General features: G+C 47.0%; 1 protein-coding gene across 1 annotated transcript in view; it reads right to left on the bottom strand.

Annotated features, from left to right (window-relative positions):
• Positions 1-6,102: 6,102 nt before the first annotated feature.
• LOC117526070 (15-hydroxyprostaglandin dehydrogenase [NAD(+)]-like) overlaps positions 6,103-13,199 on the bottom strand; it is a 33,606-nt gene continuing 26,509 nt past the window's right edge. Inside the window, 3 exon segments of the mRNA XM_034188081.1 lie at positions 6,103-6,485; positions 11,079-11,242; positions 13,093-13,169. Of these exon segments, the coding sequence (XP_034043972.1) occupies positions 6,362-6,485; positions 11,079-11,242; positions 13,093-13,169 (365 nt within the window). The 3' untranslated portion in view covers positions 6,103-6,361.

The raw sequence follows: 13,199 nt of genomic DNA, 5'->3' as shown, positions 1-13,199 counted from the left end.
AGTGGCCACCTGGGAATTCGGGACTTGGCGGTTCCAGTATTTCCAGGGTTCGGTGGCAGGGGAAATCTGGGTGGTTCCGGCTCGACTTGGACGGACGTCTCCTACCTTCGAGCCTGCCCACACGACACCAGTGGAATTCGGTGTAAACCCAAATTGTCAATTGTTGTATTGGTTGTGCACTTTCACGACAGTAAAACTTGTTATTTACTTTCTCCATTGTCCGTTCATTGCGCCCCCTGTTGTGGGTCCGTGTTCCAACACTTTCACAACAGGATATCTCGGCCACCGTCATGGACCCCGAGGGGCGTCAACCGGCTGTTGAACGGCCAATGGAAGACCAAGGCGCGTCGGCGGCTTCGGGAGGGGTAATCGGTGAGTTGCAGCGGATCCTCACCGCTTTCACCTCTCGGATCGATTTAATGACCGAGCAGCACATTCTCCTAAACCGCAGGGTGGAGGCTCTCGCCGCACAAGTGGAGGCGCGCCCTTCGGGCGCCGCTGCGGCTCTCCCTCCCGAGGACCCTGCGCGTGAAAGTGACGTTCCACTGGTCGTTCAACGGTCCCTTCCTCCGTCCCCAGAAGCATACATAAGCCCCCCAGAACCGTACGGAGGCTGTGCGGAGACGTGCGCGGATTTTCTGATGCAGTGTTCGCTCGTCTTTGCACAGCGTCCCGTGATGTACGCGACTGATGCTAGCAAAGTAGCTTATGTAATAAATCTGCTTCGCGGGGAGGCACGCGCTTGGGCTACAGCGCTCTGGGAGCAGAACTCACGGCTCCTTCATACATACGTTGGGTTTGTACGGGAGCTCAGAACGGTGTTCGACCATCCCAACAGAGGAGAGTCCGCTTCAACCGCGCTACTGTCAATGAGACAGGGGCGTCGGAGCGCAGCTGCCTATGCAGTCGCCTTCCGCATCGCGGCGGCGAGATCCGGCTGGAATAGCACTGCCCTCCGCGCCGCCTTTGTAAACGGACTGTCATTGGTCCTAAAAGAGCACCTGGTGGCGAAGGACGAACCGCGGGATTTAGACGGGCTCATCGATCTGGTCATACGACTCGACAACCGGTTAGAAGAACGCCGTCGGGAACGAGGCGAAGGGCGTGGCCAGGCACACGTCGCCCCTCTCCCTTCCGGTTCCGATCGAGCTCCGCCTTCCCCACGCTCCACAGCCCCTGCGCTCCGTGGGGTCACAGCTCCCCCTACTGACGAAGCTAGGGACACGAGTAGGGCAACATTTAGGGCACCAGATGCACAGAGGAGATGGACCCACGGAGCGTGTCTTGTTTGTGGTTCAATAGAGCACCATGTGAGAGACTGCCCCGAGCGGTCAAACGCCAAACGCCCGCCCCTAGAGACTGGGCCAGGGGTGGGCCAAAACATTCACGTGGGACACACCCACATTGCCACACGACTCCCAGTCACGATCCTGTATGAGGATTCAACCCTGAAGGCCCCAGCACTGGTGGACACGGGCTCTGAGGGGAATCTGCTTGACAGTAGATGGGCCAGGGAGATAGGGCTCCCTCTGGTGGCTCTTACCTCGCCTGTGCAGGTTCGGGCACTAGATGGCTCCCTACTCCCACCAATCACGCATAAGACACCTCCAGTAACTCTGGTGGTGTCAGGTAACCACCGGGAGGTGATTGAGTTCTTTGTGACTCAGGCCACCTCCCGTGTGGTTTTGGGGTTTCCATGGATGCTAAAGCACAATCCCCGGATCGATTGGCGGTCCGGGGTAGTGGTTCAGTGGAGCGAAACCTGCCATCGGGAGTGTCTAGGTTCCTCGGTTCCTCCCGGCTCCCAAGCTAGGAGGAGGTCCGAGTCCCGCCCAATCTGAAGCGGTGCCGGCGGAGTACCATGACCTCGCTGACGTGTTCAGCAAGGATCGGGCTCTCACGCTTCCTCCCGACCGCCCGTATGATTGTGCCATTGATTGGTTCCAGGCAGCGAGTTCCCGTCCAGTAGGCTGTACAACCTCTCACGGCCGGAGCGTGAATCAATGGAGACCTACATCCGGGACTCATTAGCTGCCGGGTTGATCCGGAATTCCACCTCTCCGATGGATGCTGGTTCTTTTTGTGGTAAAAAGGATGGCGGGCTTCGTCCATGCATTGATTATAGGGGGTTGAACAAAATCACGGTTCGCAATCGATACCCGTTGCCCCTGTTGGATTCGAGTGTTCACCCCCTTGCATGGAGCCAAAATCTTCACCAAACTTATCTTAGGAATGCATATCATTTGGTTCGGATCCGGAAGGGAGACGAATGGAAGACGGCATTTAACACCCGTTGGGCCATTTTGAGTACCTGGTCATGCCGTTCGGTCTCACTAATGCTCCCGCGACCTTCCAAGCGTTGGTAAATGATGTCCTGCGGGACTTCCTGCACCGGTTCATCTTCGTGTATCTGGACGATATACTCATCTTTTCCCCGGATCCTGAGACTCATGTCCGGCATGTCCGTCAGGTTCTGCAGCGGTTGTTGGGAGAACCGCCTGTTTGTGAAGGGCGAGAAGTGTGAATTCCACCGCACTTCTTTGTCCTTCTTGGGGTTTATCATCTCCTCTAACTCCGTCGCCCCTGATCCGGCCAAGGTTGCGGCGGTGAGAGATTGGCCCCAACCTACAAGCCGTAGGAAGCTGCAACAGTTCCTCGGTTTTGCTAATTTCTATAGGAGGTTCATTAAGGGCTATAGTCAGGTAGTTAGCCCCCTGACAGCCCTGACCTCACCAAAAGTCCCCTTCACCTGGTCGGATCGGTGCGAAGCCGCGTTCAAGGAGTTGAAACGGCGCTTCTCGTCTGCACCAGTTCTGGTGCAGCCCGATCCTAGCCGCCAGTTAGTGGTTGAAGTGGATGCCTCGGACTCAGGGATAGGAGCGGTGCTCTCCCAGAGCGGGAAGACCGATAAGGTCCTTCACCCGTGTGCCTATTTTTCTCGCAGGTTGACCCCCGCTGAACGGAACTATGACGTCGGCAATCGGGAACTCCTTGCTGTGAAAGAGGCCCTCGAAGAGTGGAGACATCTGTTGGAGGGAACAGCCGTGCCATTCACAGTTTTCACTGACCATCGGAACCTGGAGTATATCAGGACCGCCAAGCGGCTGAACCCCAGGCAAGCCCGCTGGTCACTGTTCTTTGGCCGTTTTGACTTCCGGATTACCTACCGTCCCGGGACCAAGAATCAGAGGTCGGATTGCATTGTCCCGGGTGCACGAAGACGAAGTCAAAACGGAACCGTCGGATCCCCCGGATCCCATCATCCCGGAGTCCGCTATCGTGGCCGCCCTCACCTGGGACGTGGAGAAGACCGTCCGGGAGGCCCTGACCCGTGTCCCGGACCCCGGAAACGGACCAAGAACAGACTATACGTCCCACCAGAGGCTAGGGCTGCAGTCCTGGACTTCTGTCACGGTTCTAAGCTCTCCTGTCACCCAGGGGTGCGAGGGACCGTGACAGTCGTCCGGCAACGCTTCTGGTGGCATCCCTGGAGGCCGACGTCCGGGACTACGTCCAGGCCTGTACCACCTGCGCCAGGGGCAAGGCCGACCACAGAAAGACCTCAGGGCAGCTACAGCCACTGCCCGTGCCTCATCGCCCCTGGTCCCCACATCGGTCTGGACTTCGTCACGGGTCTCCCGCCATCCCAGGGAAACAATCGTCGTCTTCACGATAGTGGACCGTTTCTCCAAGGCGGCCCACTTCGTGGCCCTCCCGAAGCTCCCAACGGCCCAGGAGACAGCGGACCTCCTGGTCCACCACGTCGTCCGTCTGCATGGCATACCATCAGACATCGTCTCCGATCGCGGTCCCCAGTTCACCTCACATGTCTGGAGGAGCTTCTGCCGGGAACTGGGGGCCACGGTCAGCCTCTCGTCTGGGTACCACCCCCAGACCAACGGGCAGGCAGAGCGGGCGAATCAGGAACTGGAGCAGACACTTCGCTGTGTGACAGCCGCGCACCCGACGGCCTGGAGTACCCACCTGGCCTGGATCGAGTACGCCCACAACAGCCAAGTGTCATCAGCCACCGGCCTCTCCCCGTTTGAGGTGTGCTTGGGGTATCAGCCCCCCTTGTTTCCGGTGGTTGAGGGAGAGGTCGGTGTGCCCTCGGTCCAGGCCCACCTACGGAAGTGCCGTCGGGTGTGGCGGGCCGCCCGCTCTGCCTTGTTGCAGGCCCGGACGAGGGCGAAGAAACATGCAGACCGGCGGCGAGCCCCGGCCCCCAAGTATCGTCCTGGGCAGGAGGTCTGGTTGTCCAACAAGGGCATTCCTCTACAGGTTGACTCACCGAAACTCCAAGAACGGTACATCGGACCTTATAAGATCCTCAAGGTCATCAACCCCGCCGCAGTGAGGCTCCAGCTTTCGGCCTCACTGCGGATCCATCCAGTTTTTCATGTTTCCCGGATCAAGCCTCTTCACACCTCACCCCTCTGCACCCCGGGTCCGGCGCCGCCTCCTGCCCGGATCATCGACGGAGCACCGGCTTGGACTGTCCGCCGGCTCCTTGATGTCCGTCGGATGGGCCGGGGTTTTCAGTATCTGGTGGACTGGGAGGGGTACGGACCCGAGGAGCGCTCCTGGGTGAAGAAGGGCTTCATCCTGGACCCGGCCCCCCTGGCCGACTTCTACCGTCGCCATCCGGACAAGCCCCGGTCGTGCGCCAGGAGGCGCCCGTTGAGGGGGGGGTCCTGTTGTGTGGGCCGCTGAAGAGGAGGTACTGCTGGCCCACCACCACCAGAGGGCGCCCTGCCTGGAGTGCGGGCTCCAGGCACCAGAGGGCGCTGCCGCCTTATGGGAGTAGCCTGGGTGACAGCTGTCACCCATCACCAGACACAGCTGTTCCACTCAGCACAGAGGTATATCAGGAGGACGGCGTCTCCACCTCAGTGCCGAGATATCGCCTTACGTTAGAGGTAACGATTCTCTGCTACATTATATTGTCTCTCTGAGTTTGCAGAACAGCTGACTACTAAAGATAAGTACTCACCTTTCTGCAGTATTGACGTGAGGTGGAGTCAGCTTCTTCCCTCTCTGTGTACTGGGTGCAGCCGCATCCACACCTGTGTGTTTGTTCTCTTGCCAGCAGTACCGGATCCGACGAGCGGAGGCAGTGGCCACCTGGGAATTCGGGACTTGGCGGTTCCAGTATTTCCAGGGTTCGGTGGCAGGGGAAATCTGGGTGGTTCCGGCTCGACTTGGACGGACGTCTCCTACCTTCGAGCCTGCCCACACGACACCAGTAGAATTCGGTGTAAACCCAAATTGTCAATTGTTGTATTGGTTGTGCACTTTCACGACAGTAAAACTTGTTATTTACTTTCTCCATTGTCCGTTCATTGCACCCCCTGTTGTGGGTCCGTGTTCCAACACTTTCACAACACACTTGGGGCGATTAACACTAATGCTAATCGTTAATGGATAATGCTAACCACTGCCGATATTAAAAGTTAGTGGATGATACTAACTGTGGCTGACACTAACCATGATTGACAATAAGAGTTAGCCTATTGCGCTAATCCTGGCTGGCACTAACTTGATACTAAAAACTGGTGTATAGTGCATGCAAACCCAAGTTGATGCTAATCCTAGCTTGACACATGGATGACTATACTATTGTTGACACAAAAATTTAGCATATGATGGTAACTGGGGGACACAAAAGTTTTGCAAATTATGCTAGCCATGGATATTGGCAACCGTGGTTGACATTAAAAGTTAACATATGGCGCAATCCTGTTTGACCCTAAATGTTAGTGGATAATGCTAAGCACTTGGATGATGTGAACTGTGATTGACACTAAAAGTTAGTGAATAGTGATAACTATGACGCTACCCCTGGTTAAAACAAAGGGCCAGAAGTTGATGCTAACTGTGGACAATGCTAAACATTAGTAAATGGTGCTATCCCTGATTGACAGCAAAAGATAGCAGATGATGCTAACTGTGGCTGCTACAAAAAGTTAGTGGATATTGCTAACTGTGGTTAGCATTTTCTTTAATGTGGCCTGTTAGCAGTCAAACACATTCTGTCTGTGAAACATTAACATTTATTATAAATAGCATTATGTTCTACTTCCAGAAATCTGGTCAGTTTCAGAAAAAAGTCATTTCTGTTATCAGAATTACAATAATCATTCAAAGCAACTTTTCTTTTTTTTTTTTTTTAAACCTGTATTTACATATTCTTCAGGTGTGTGCCTCAGTTTTTTTCCAGTGGAACTCATTGCTCCATCTGACACGGGTCTTACAGTACGACAGTGCCACCTGCAGGCAGGCATTGTCATAAACCAGCTGGTGGCGTGTGATAAAGTGTGGCGCCTTCCTGTCCGCAGACTGGAGTCCGGGGTGTCAAGGCTCAAGCAGACATAGGTTCGTAGGTGTGGAAGTGGATCCCTTTGGAGCAGGTAATCTTCATCACGGCTCCGTTCAGACTGTTGTCCATGACCAGCCTCAACATGCCCTCTGCTATCAAAGCTGGCCTGGCAGAGCACAAACATCTGTCAATCACTGACTGATTCACCTAGTCACAATAACAGAGTTGAACCCAATAGACAGGCAGTGCGAAAACCAGGGGAGTATACTAATCCACATGATTTATTCTGACAAAAATGTTCAGTAAGTGCACAGGTGACAAGTCAGTTACACAAGAGAGAACCAAACCAGGACAAAGACAGACGAAGCGCAGACCATAACTGTGACATTCACAATGAGCCAGCAATTCATGGACAAACAAGGAAGTGCTTAAACAAGGAAGGGCTTAAATAACCAAGATAAAAGTGACAACAGGTGTGTAACAAACACGGAGGCGGAACAAAAGGAGGCACGTGAATAAACAGAACACACTGAGATACAATAACTAAACAGACAAAAACTGGTGACAGAAAAATAATATGAACAACAACATGTGAGAAGAACATAACAATAACCAACCAAACTCACAGAATAAGAGAATAAGAAAGAAACATCACAGGGATAAAATGTGAAAGACTATCAGAACCCACCTGCGATCAGAACCAAAACCAGAATAGCAATAGAACAAAGACATGGAACAAAGAATAAAACCGTGCACACATATAGCCGGTGTCGCCGACCGAATGCTCCCCCGCAAAAATTGGTCCGCAATGCCTTCAGTGCACATGCGTCCTTTCAGAGTGTCGGCATTGACTCACTGATTATCACCTCGTTCCTACTTAAAACTGCACTCCGGTCATCATCTGTCTCAGTGACAGATATCTGAAGCTTTTGTACAACTATCATTTCCACATGAATTCAGCATTATTCATCATAAAAGACGGGGGAAGCGATCAGAGCTGTGGCGCCTACATCATTTCGGAGCGTCAGTAGTGACTCACCGATTACCGCCTTGTTTCTGATTAGAACTGACTTTAGAATGATTTAAGAGGTTTTACTTTGTCATCTGATGGTTAATAATCACATTCCCTTTGATCGCTTTGGGTGTAGAGAGTCAGACTCAGAGAGTCAGACTCAGATGCGCTGCTGTCGTCCAAAATGACGCATGTGCAGTGAAGGCAGGGTGGACCAGTTTTTTAGAGGGGACCATTCGGTTGGCGACACCGGTACCACAGACAGACACATATCCCAACCCAGCTGAAAAACATACACAGCGGAAAGAACACCGAGGAGGACACGCACAAACACAAGACAAAGGAGGAACCAGGGCAATGAACACGACACACAGGATAAGGGGAGACAGGTGTATACAATGGACCAGGGGAGACATACCCACACACATACAGGAGGCACGAGATGAACATGTAACATAAAACCTACAAGACAGACATCCTGGACAAACAGATAGATGATAACACAAAAATATACAAAAGAACCAAAAACCACGGCCAAATGGGCCACTGAGGTGGAACCGCTACAAAATGCCATGTCGGAGGCAGTGCTGGTTGTCTTAATTTTGGTGTCAGCCGCTCTCTTATTTTCACTCGGGGTTGCCACAGCAGATTCAATGTGGATCTGCATCTTGAACTGGTACAAGTTTTACACTAGATGCCCTTCCTGACGCAACTCCACATTACATGGAGAAATGTGGTGGTTTGAACCATGAACTAACCACCTGGCCACCACACCTGCTTGGTGTCAAAGTATATACAAGACCCGAATTCAAAGAAATTCAAATGTTACCAGGGTAACCACTAGGGGTGCCAGAAAAAAATCGATTCACGTCCAAATCGCGATTCTTATTCATTAAGATTCTGAATCGATCCAATATGTCCAAGAATCGATTTTTAAAAAGCATTTTTTAAAACATTTTATTGCTTACTCGCTGCGTGTACTGTTTGTCAGGCAATGGCCTCCATACTACAGCGTCCCCGCGAGGGGAGGGTCCGGCGTGCTTCAAACATTCGTGAGCTGCAGTTTAGCATGGTGGACGAAGAGCTAATTCAGCCAGCACCGTCTTTACTGAAGGCAAATGTTTGGGCGCATTTTGGATTTTATTATTTGCTGCGTAAGAAGGAGCTTGACATGACTTATGCAGTGTGCAGAATCTGCAAAATGAAAGTCAAGTACTTCGGAAACACTTCAAATCCGGAAGCCCACATGCTACGCCATTACCTGGAGCTAAAAGAAGCGGAGCAGCGGTATCTGCCGACTACTGACCAGCGCTTCGCTAAACTGCCAGCCAACTCTGAACGAGCAAAGCAGATAAGTAAATTTACATCTTTAGAATCACTTGATTAACCTTGTAAAGCTGCATTTTCTTAAACATAAACATTTTTTTAAGTAATATAACTATTTCTCAGAGCTCTTTCAATTGAAAATCGATTCTGATTCGAATCGTCACCCCAAGAATCCGAATCAAATTGAATCGTGAGTTGTTGTAAGATTCACATCCCTAGTAACCACCATAACCTCAAAAACAACTCCAGTGAGAGAGTAAATATTGAGCAGAAACGTCACTCACTCAAAGTTTCTTTCGATCCAACAAAACTTTTTTTCCCTCTGAAAATAACCAGAAATGCCTTTGACCTTTGAACCACATAAATAACAGATCACAGATGAGAAATAATTGTTCTACTGAAGAGAAATTTAATGTAACTAGCGCATTGCCTGTGGGGATCCACGGGCTCTAGATTGGGTAGTGTTTATAAAATAGGTAACTGACATTTTTGAAGGGTGGTAAAAAATTATGCAATGTTTCTATAATGATTTGGAATGGCATGTGAGTCCAGAATGTAATTATCAATGTCCATTGTTCACTCTTGTTACATAATATCTGTCATTTCTCCAAAAATATTAGTTCTCTCAACATTTCGTTTGCACGGTGTTCATCCTTGACCCAAAACGCATAAGCATACGAAACAGCAAATGTCGGCTCTCCCCAGTTTAGCCATGATCGAAGTTATACACATGCACACACACATACCTGTACACAGAGGCCACTTCGCTTTAATATATAGATGATTTACCGCCCCCTGCTGGAATGGCGTGTGAGTCCAGAATTTAATTATCAACATCCATTATTCATTGTTGTTACGTAATATCTCTAATTTATTCAAAAATATTAGTCCTATCAACTTTCCGTTTTTGCAGCATCATCCTTAACCCAAGATACATCAGCATAAGCCACTTGGCTGTATATAAATTTACTATATTTACTGAATCACAGTGGAATACCAGACTTTCAACTGATGGTGATGTAATGAAAAATAGATATTTATTATGGTGCAAAAATTTCAGGGGCGTTATTCTAAAAAACAATTATAAAATTTAGTTTTTTTTATTGCTGTTATATTTTTATGTGTACAACAGAAATTCTCATTTTAAATGTACAAACATTCCAACAAAAATAAACAGGTCTTTCCTACTTAAAGTAATCAAGTGTCAATTTGTAAACCACATTCAAAGTTCAATTTGTAGGTGATCACTCAACATCAAAATGGTAAAACCAACAACAAAACCTGAATAAATACACTCTCTAGCTTTCCACCCTAATTTTAAATTATTTATCCTTGTTTCCAGTGATAAGTAGGAATTCAGCTGTAATGCAATAAAAACCCCTGTTAACTGCCTTAGGGTGACTTGTGATTTGGCGCTACATAAATAAATTGAGCTGTAAACCACATACTGTCCTGATATTACGCTCACAATTACAATACGAAGCAGTGATGGAAAAACTGCAACGTTATTGCGTGAGCAACAGATAACAAAATGACATACATTTTTTTCATTCAGTGTGACTTTATAGCAGGCATGTGCATGCACGCACACACACACAAAAAGAGAAAACCACTTGTGCGTTGTATGTGGACAACGCGTCTGTGTGACAATGAAATCATCTGTCATCAGCCTCTGCCGACACGTTCCACCCTCATGTCTTGCGTGTCAACTGTAAAATGTGCTATAAATGATCGCGCTGCATTACAGCCATGGTGGGAATATAGCAGCGACTTCAAGATTAAAGTCAGTATATTATTGTCTGCACTTAAAATACATTGGCTTGGCCTGCGGATTTTTAGAATTGTTCATCTATTAATCATTTACATCAACATGAAACAAAAATTCTATCAAATTGTTTGTGAAGTCTTGTTGGTCATCACAAATGATTTTTCAGAATAGTTTGGTTTTTTCATTGTTAATCTTTTGGGTTAATGCACTTGGTTTCAAAACAGATGGTTTTGGGTTCAAGACCCCTTGTGGTGATTCTCCATGTAATATGGAGTTAAGAAGGGCTTCTGGCGTAAAACGTGCACCGTACTGGATCTGCTGTGGCAACCCTGAGCAAAAAAGGGAGAAGCTGAAATTTAATTTACTATTAAACTTTTATGTTACTGTTTAATTCTGGCATAAATAGTGTGAATCGAGATACGATACTGCATGTGCAGGAGCAAAATTACATTTTTTTGTGTGTGTGTGTTATTGTCCAAATACTTATTGACCTGACAGGATATTTTCTTGAAATCATTCAACCCTTGTCAGTTTTCAGTTTCAACAGTTCTAAGCCATGTAAATATTCGTTTCTGTTTTTTTTTTTTTTTTTAAATGCATCCTTGAGGACACTAATGACAGAAAAAAAGTTGTGTTTGTGTGAGTCAGCTCACTTTAAAACTCCAAACTTGGTCATACTGCGTTTGAAGTCGTCTTTGAAGCGGACAAAGTTGCCCATGTTCTCCTCCTGTTCCACCGAGTGTAGCAGCGGCGTGTCGACGAAGGCCGGGCACAGCACGTTGATACGAACGCCGTAGTCACCGTGAGATGACGCGTCCTTCAAAAAAAAAAAAAAAAAAAAGGGAAAGTGCTCATTTGGATGTTCCAGGGTGACTTGTAATTCTGAAAATGTTGGACGTTGCCTTCTTCATGGATACAAACAGTGGTGGGCACACTTTAGCTAATCAGCTAGCGGATAATAAGCAAAGCTAACTTTTTTGTAAGTGGATTAGCTTCTCAGCTAACTATGAAAACCATAATCAGCCTAAATAGCTTCCAGTAAATTTAGAACCAATACATTTAAGGCAACTAACATTATGGGGACCAATGTTTAAATGTAAAATAAATAAATAAAATGTTTATTTGGAGGAGCAGGAGGTCAAGCCAGAGTAAATGCTTTAATGAGATTATTTAAATTATTTTCCATGTGTATTTTTTTAACCTTCACCAATGAAGTTGGAGGCGGTTCTGTTTTCACCCTTGTTTGTTTGTTTGCCAGGTTGTTTGTGTGTTTGTGAACAGGCTGGAGCCCACAATTTATCATTATGAATTTTTTACTGAAGATTCATATCCTGATAGGCAAGGCGTGATTAAATTTTCAAGGTCATAGGTCAAAGAATATAGTTAGGAAAAATATTGGAAAAATCCCTATCTTTAACATTGAACAAATTTTCAGAAATTCATATCTCTGTCAAAAAATATCAAATTTCTTTCATATTTGACAGCATTATGTAGGATGGTATCCTTTGTCGACTGACAAAGTTTGATCCGGATCTGATTCAGATTACCAATTTTGTGGCCCTTTAAATTTAACATTTAAAACCCCATTTAATGTATATTTTACATTCTATCTTAATCAAATGTGCCCCAATCACACTCATATTTGAAAGTGAGGTGTAGAGTGGCGCTCACTATCACCTCACAAAGTTTGATCCAGATCTGATCTGCATTGTGGATTTTGTGGACATTTGAATTTAATATTGAAAAGCCCATTTGGTGTACATTTTGCATTATATCTCAGTCACTCTCATTTTTCTTTATGGATTTACCTACACCACCAAAATTGGATGGACATTCCAATTTTATGCCTGTTTGTCAGTCTTCCAGTTATCAGCCAAAAACAATGACAAATTGTGCATAGCAGAGATAACTAATATTCTGTGAAAAATATCTGAAAAAGAATTCAGAAACCAAAAAAGCTGAAAAAACAAAACAAAAAAACAACAACAACCAAAACACAAAAATAAAAACTCTGACAACACCACAAAAAACTTTGATTAAAGTGGATGAACTAAATACATACTCCTGAACTTTGATCACATCTAATTTAACTTATGAAAAGCCACTTCTAACAGGACTTTTACCTTGAAATTTTTTTCCAGGATAAAATTTTGTGGAAGTGGAATCTAGTGTTGGTGGAAGTTTGCGCTCTGTGAGCGTGGTGCTCTAGTTTATGTTTATTTTTTGAATATTTTCTGTATTGTGAATACAATTATGTTTACTGGAAAATGCTGTTTAATTTAATTTGTTCATTTAATAATTTATGTACATCTTGACCAGCATCTTGGCATGCTAAGCCTTTTTAGAAACCTCCAGTTTAAGCTCTTTAGGTTTGTTTTTCATCATTTAGAGCCCCCCTCCCCACCCACCCCTTGAAAAAGCCAAAGCTAAATTCAAATCATAAAAGGTTTTACTGGTTTGTCACAATTAACATTTTAGTTAGCAGATTGGCGGTTATCTAAGCTAACATTTGGGTTAGCTTAGCCCATCACTGGATGGAACGATGGCGTGATAGGGTTCTGTAGGTTATAAATGTTGCTGTGGGCCAGACTCTCGTGTCCTGCCTCGCAGCATCCCTCTTTTATCATGCTCGGTCTGTGTAGAAGTGTATGTGTGTAACGGTCTTACCGCCATTGCTCTGCTGAAGCCAATGACGCCATGTTTGGTGGCTGTGTACACGGGCTGATGTGGTGAATGCATGAAGGCTGAATGATGATGCACAGGAAGAAACAAAA

Source organism: Thalassophryne amazonica, chromosome 15 (assembly GCF_902500255.1).
Source record: "Thalassophryne amazonica chromosome 15, fThaAma1.1, whole genome shotgun sequence".
Taxonomy (NCBI): domain Eukaryota; kingdom Metazoa; phylum Chordata; class Actinopteri; order Batrachoidiformes; family Batrachoididae; genus Thalassophryne; species Thalassophryne amazonica.
This window is presented reverse-complemented; position numbering and strand designations above follow the sequence as displayed.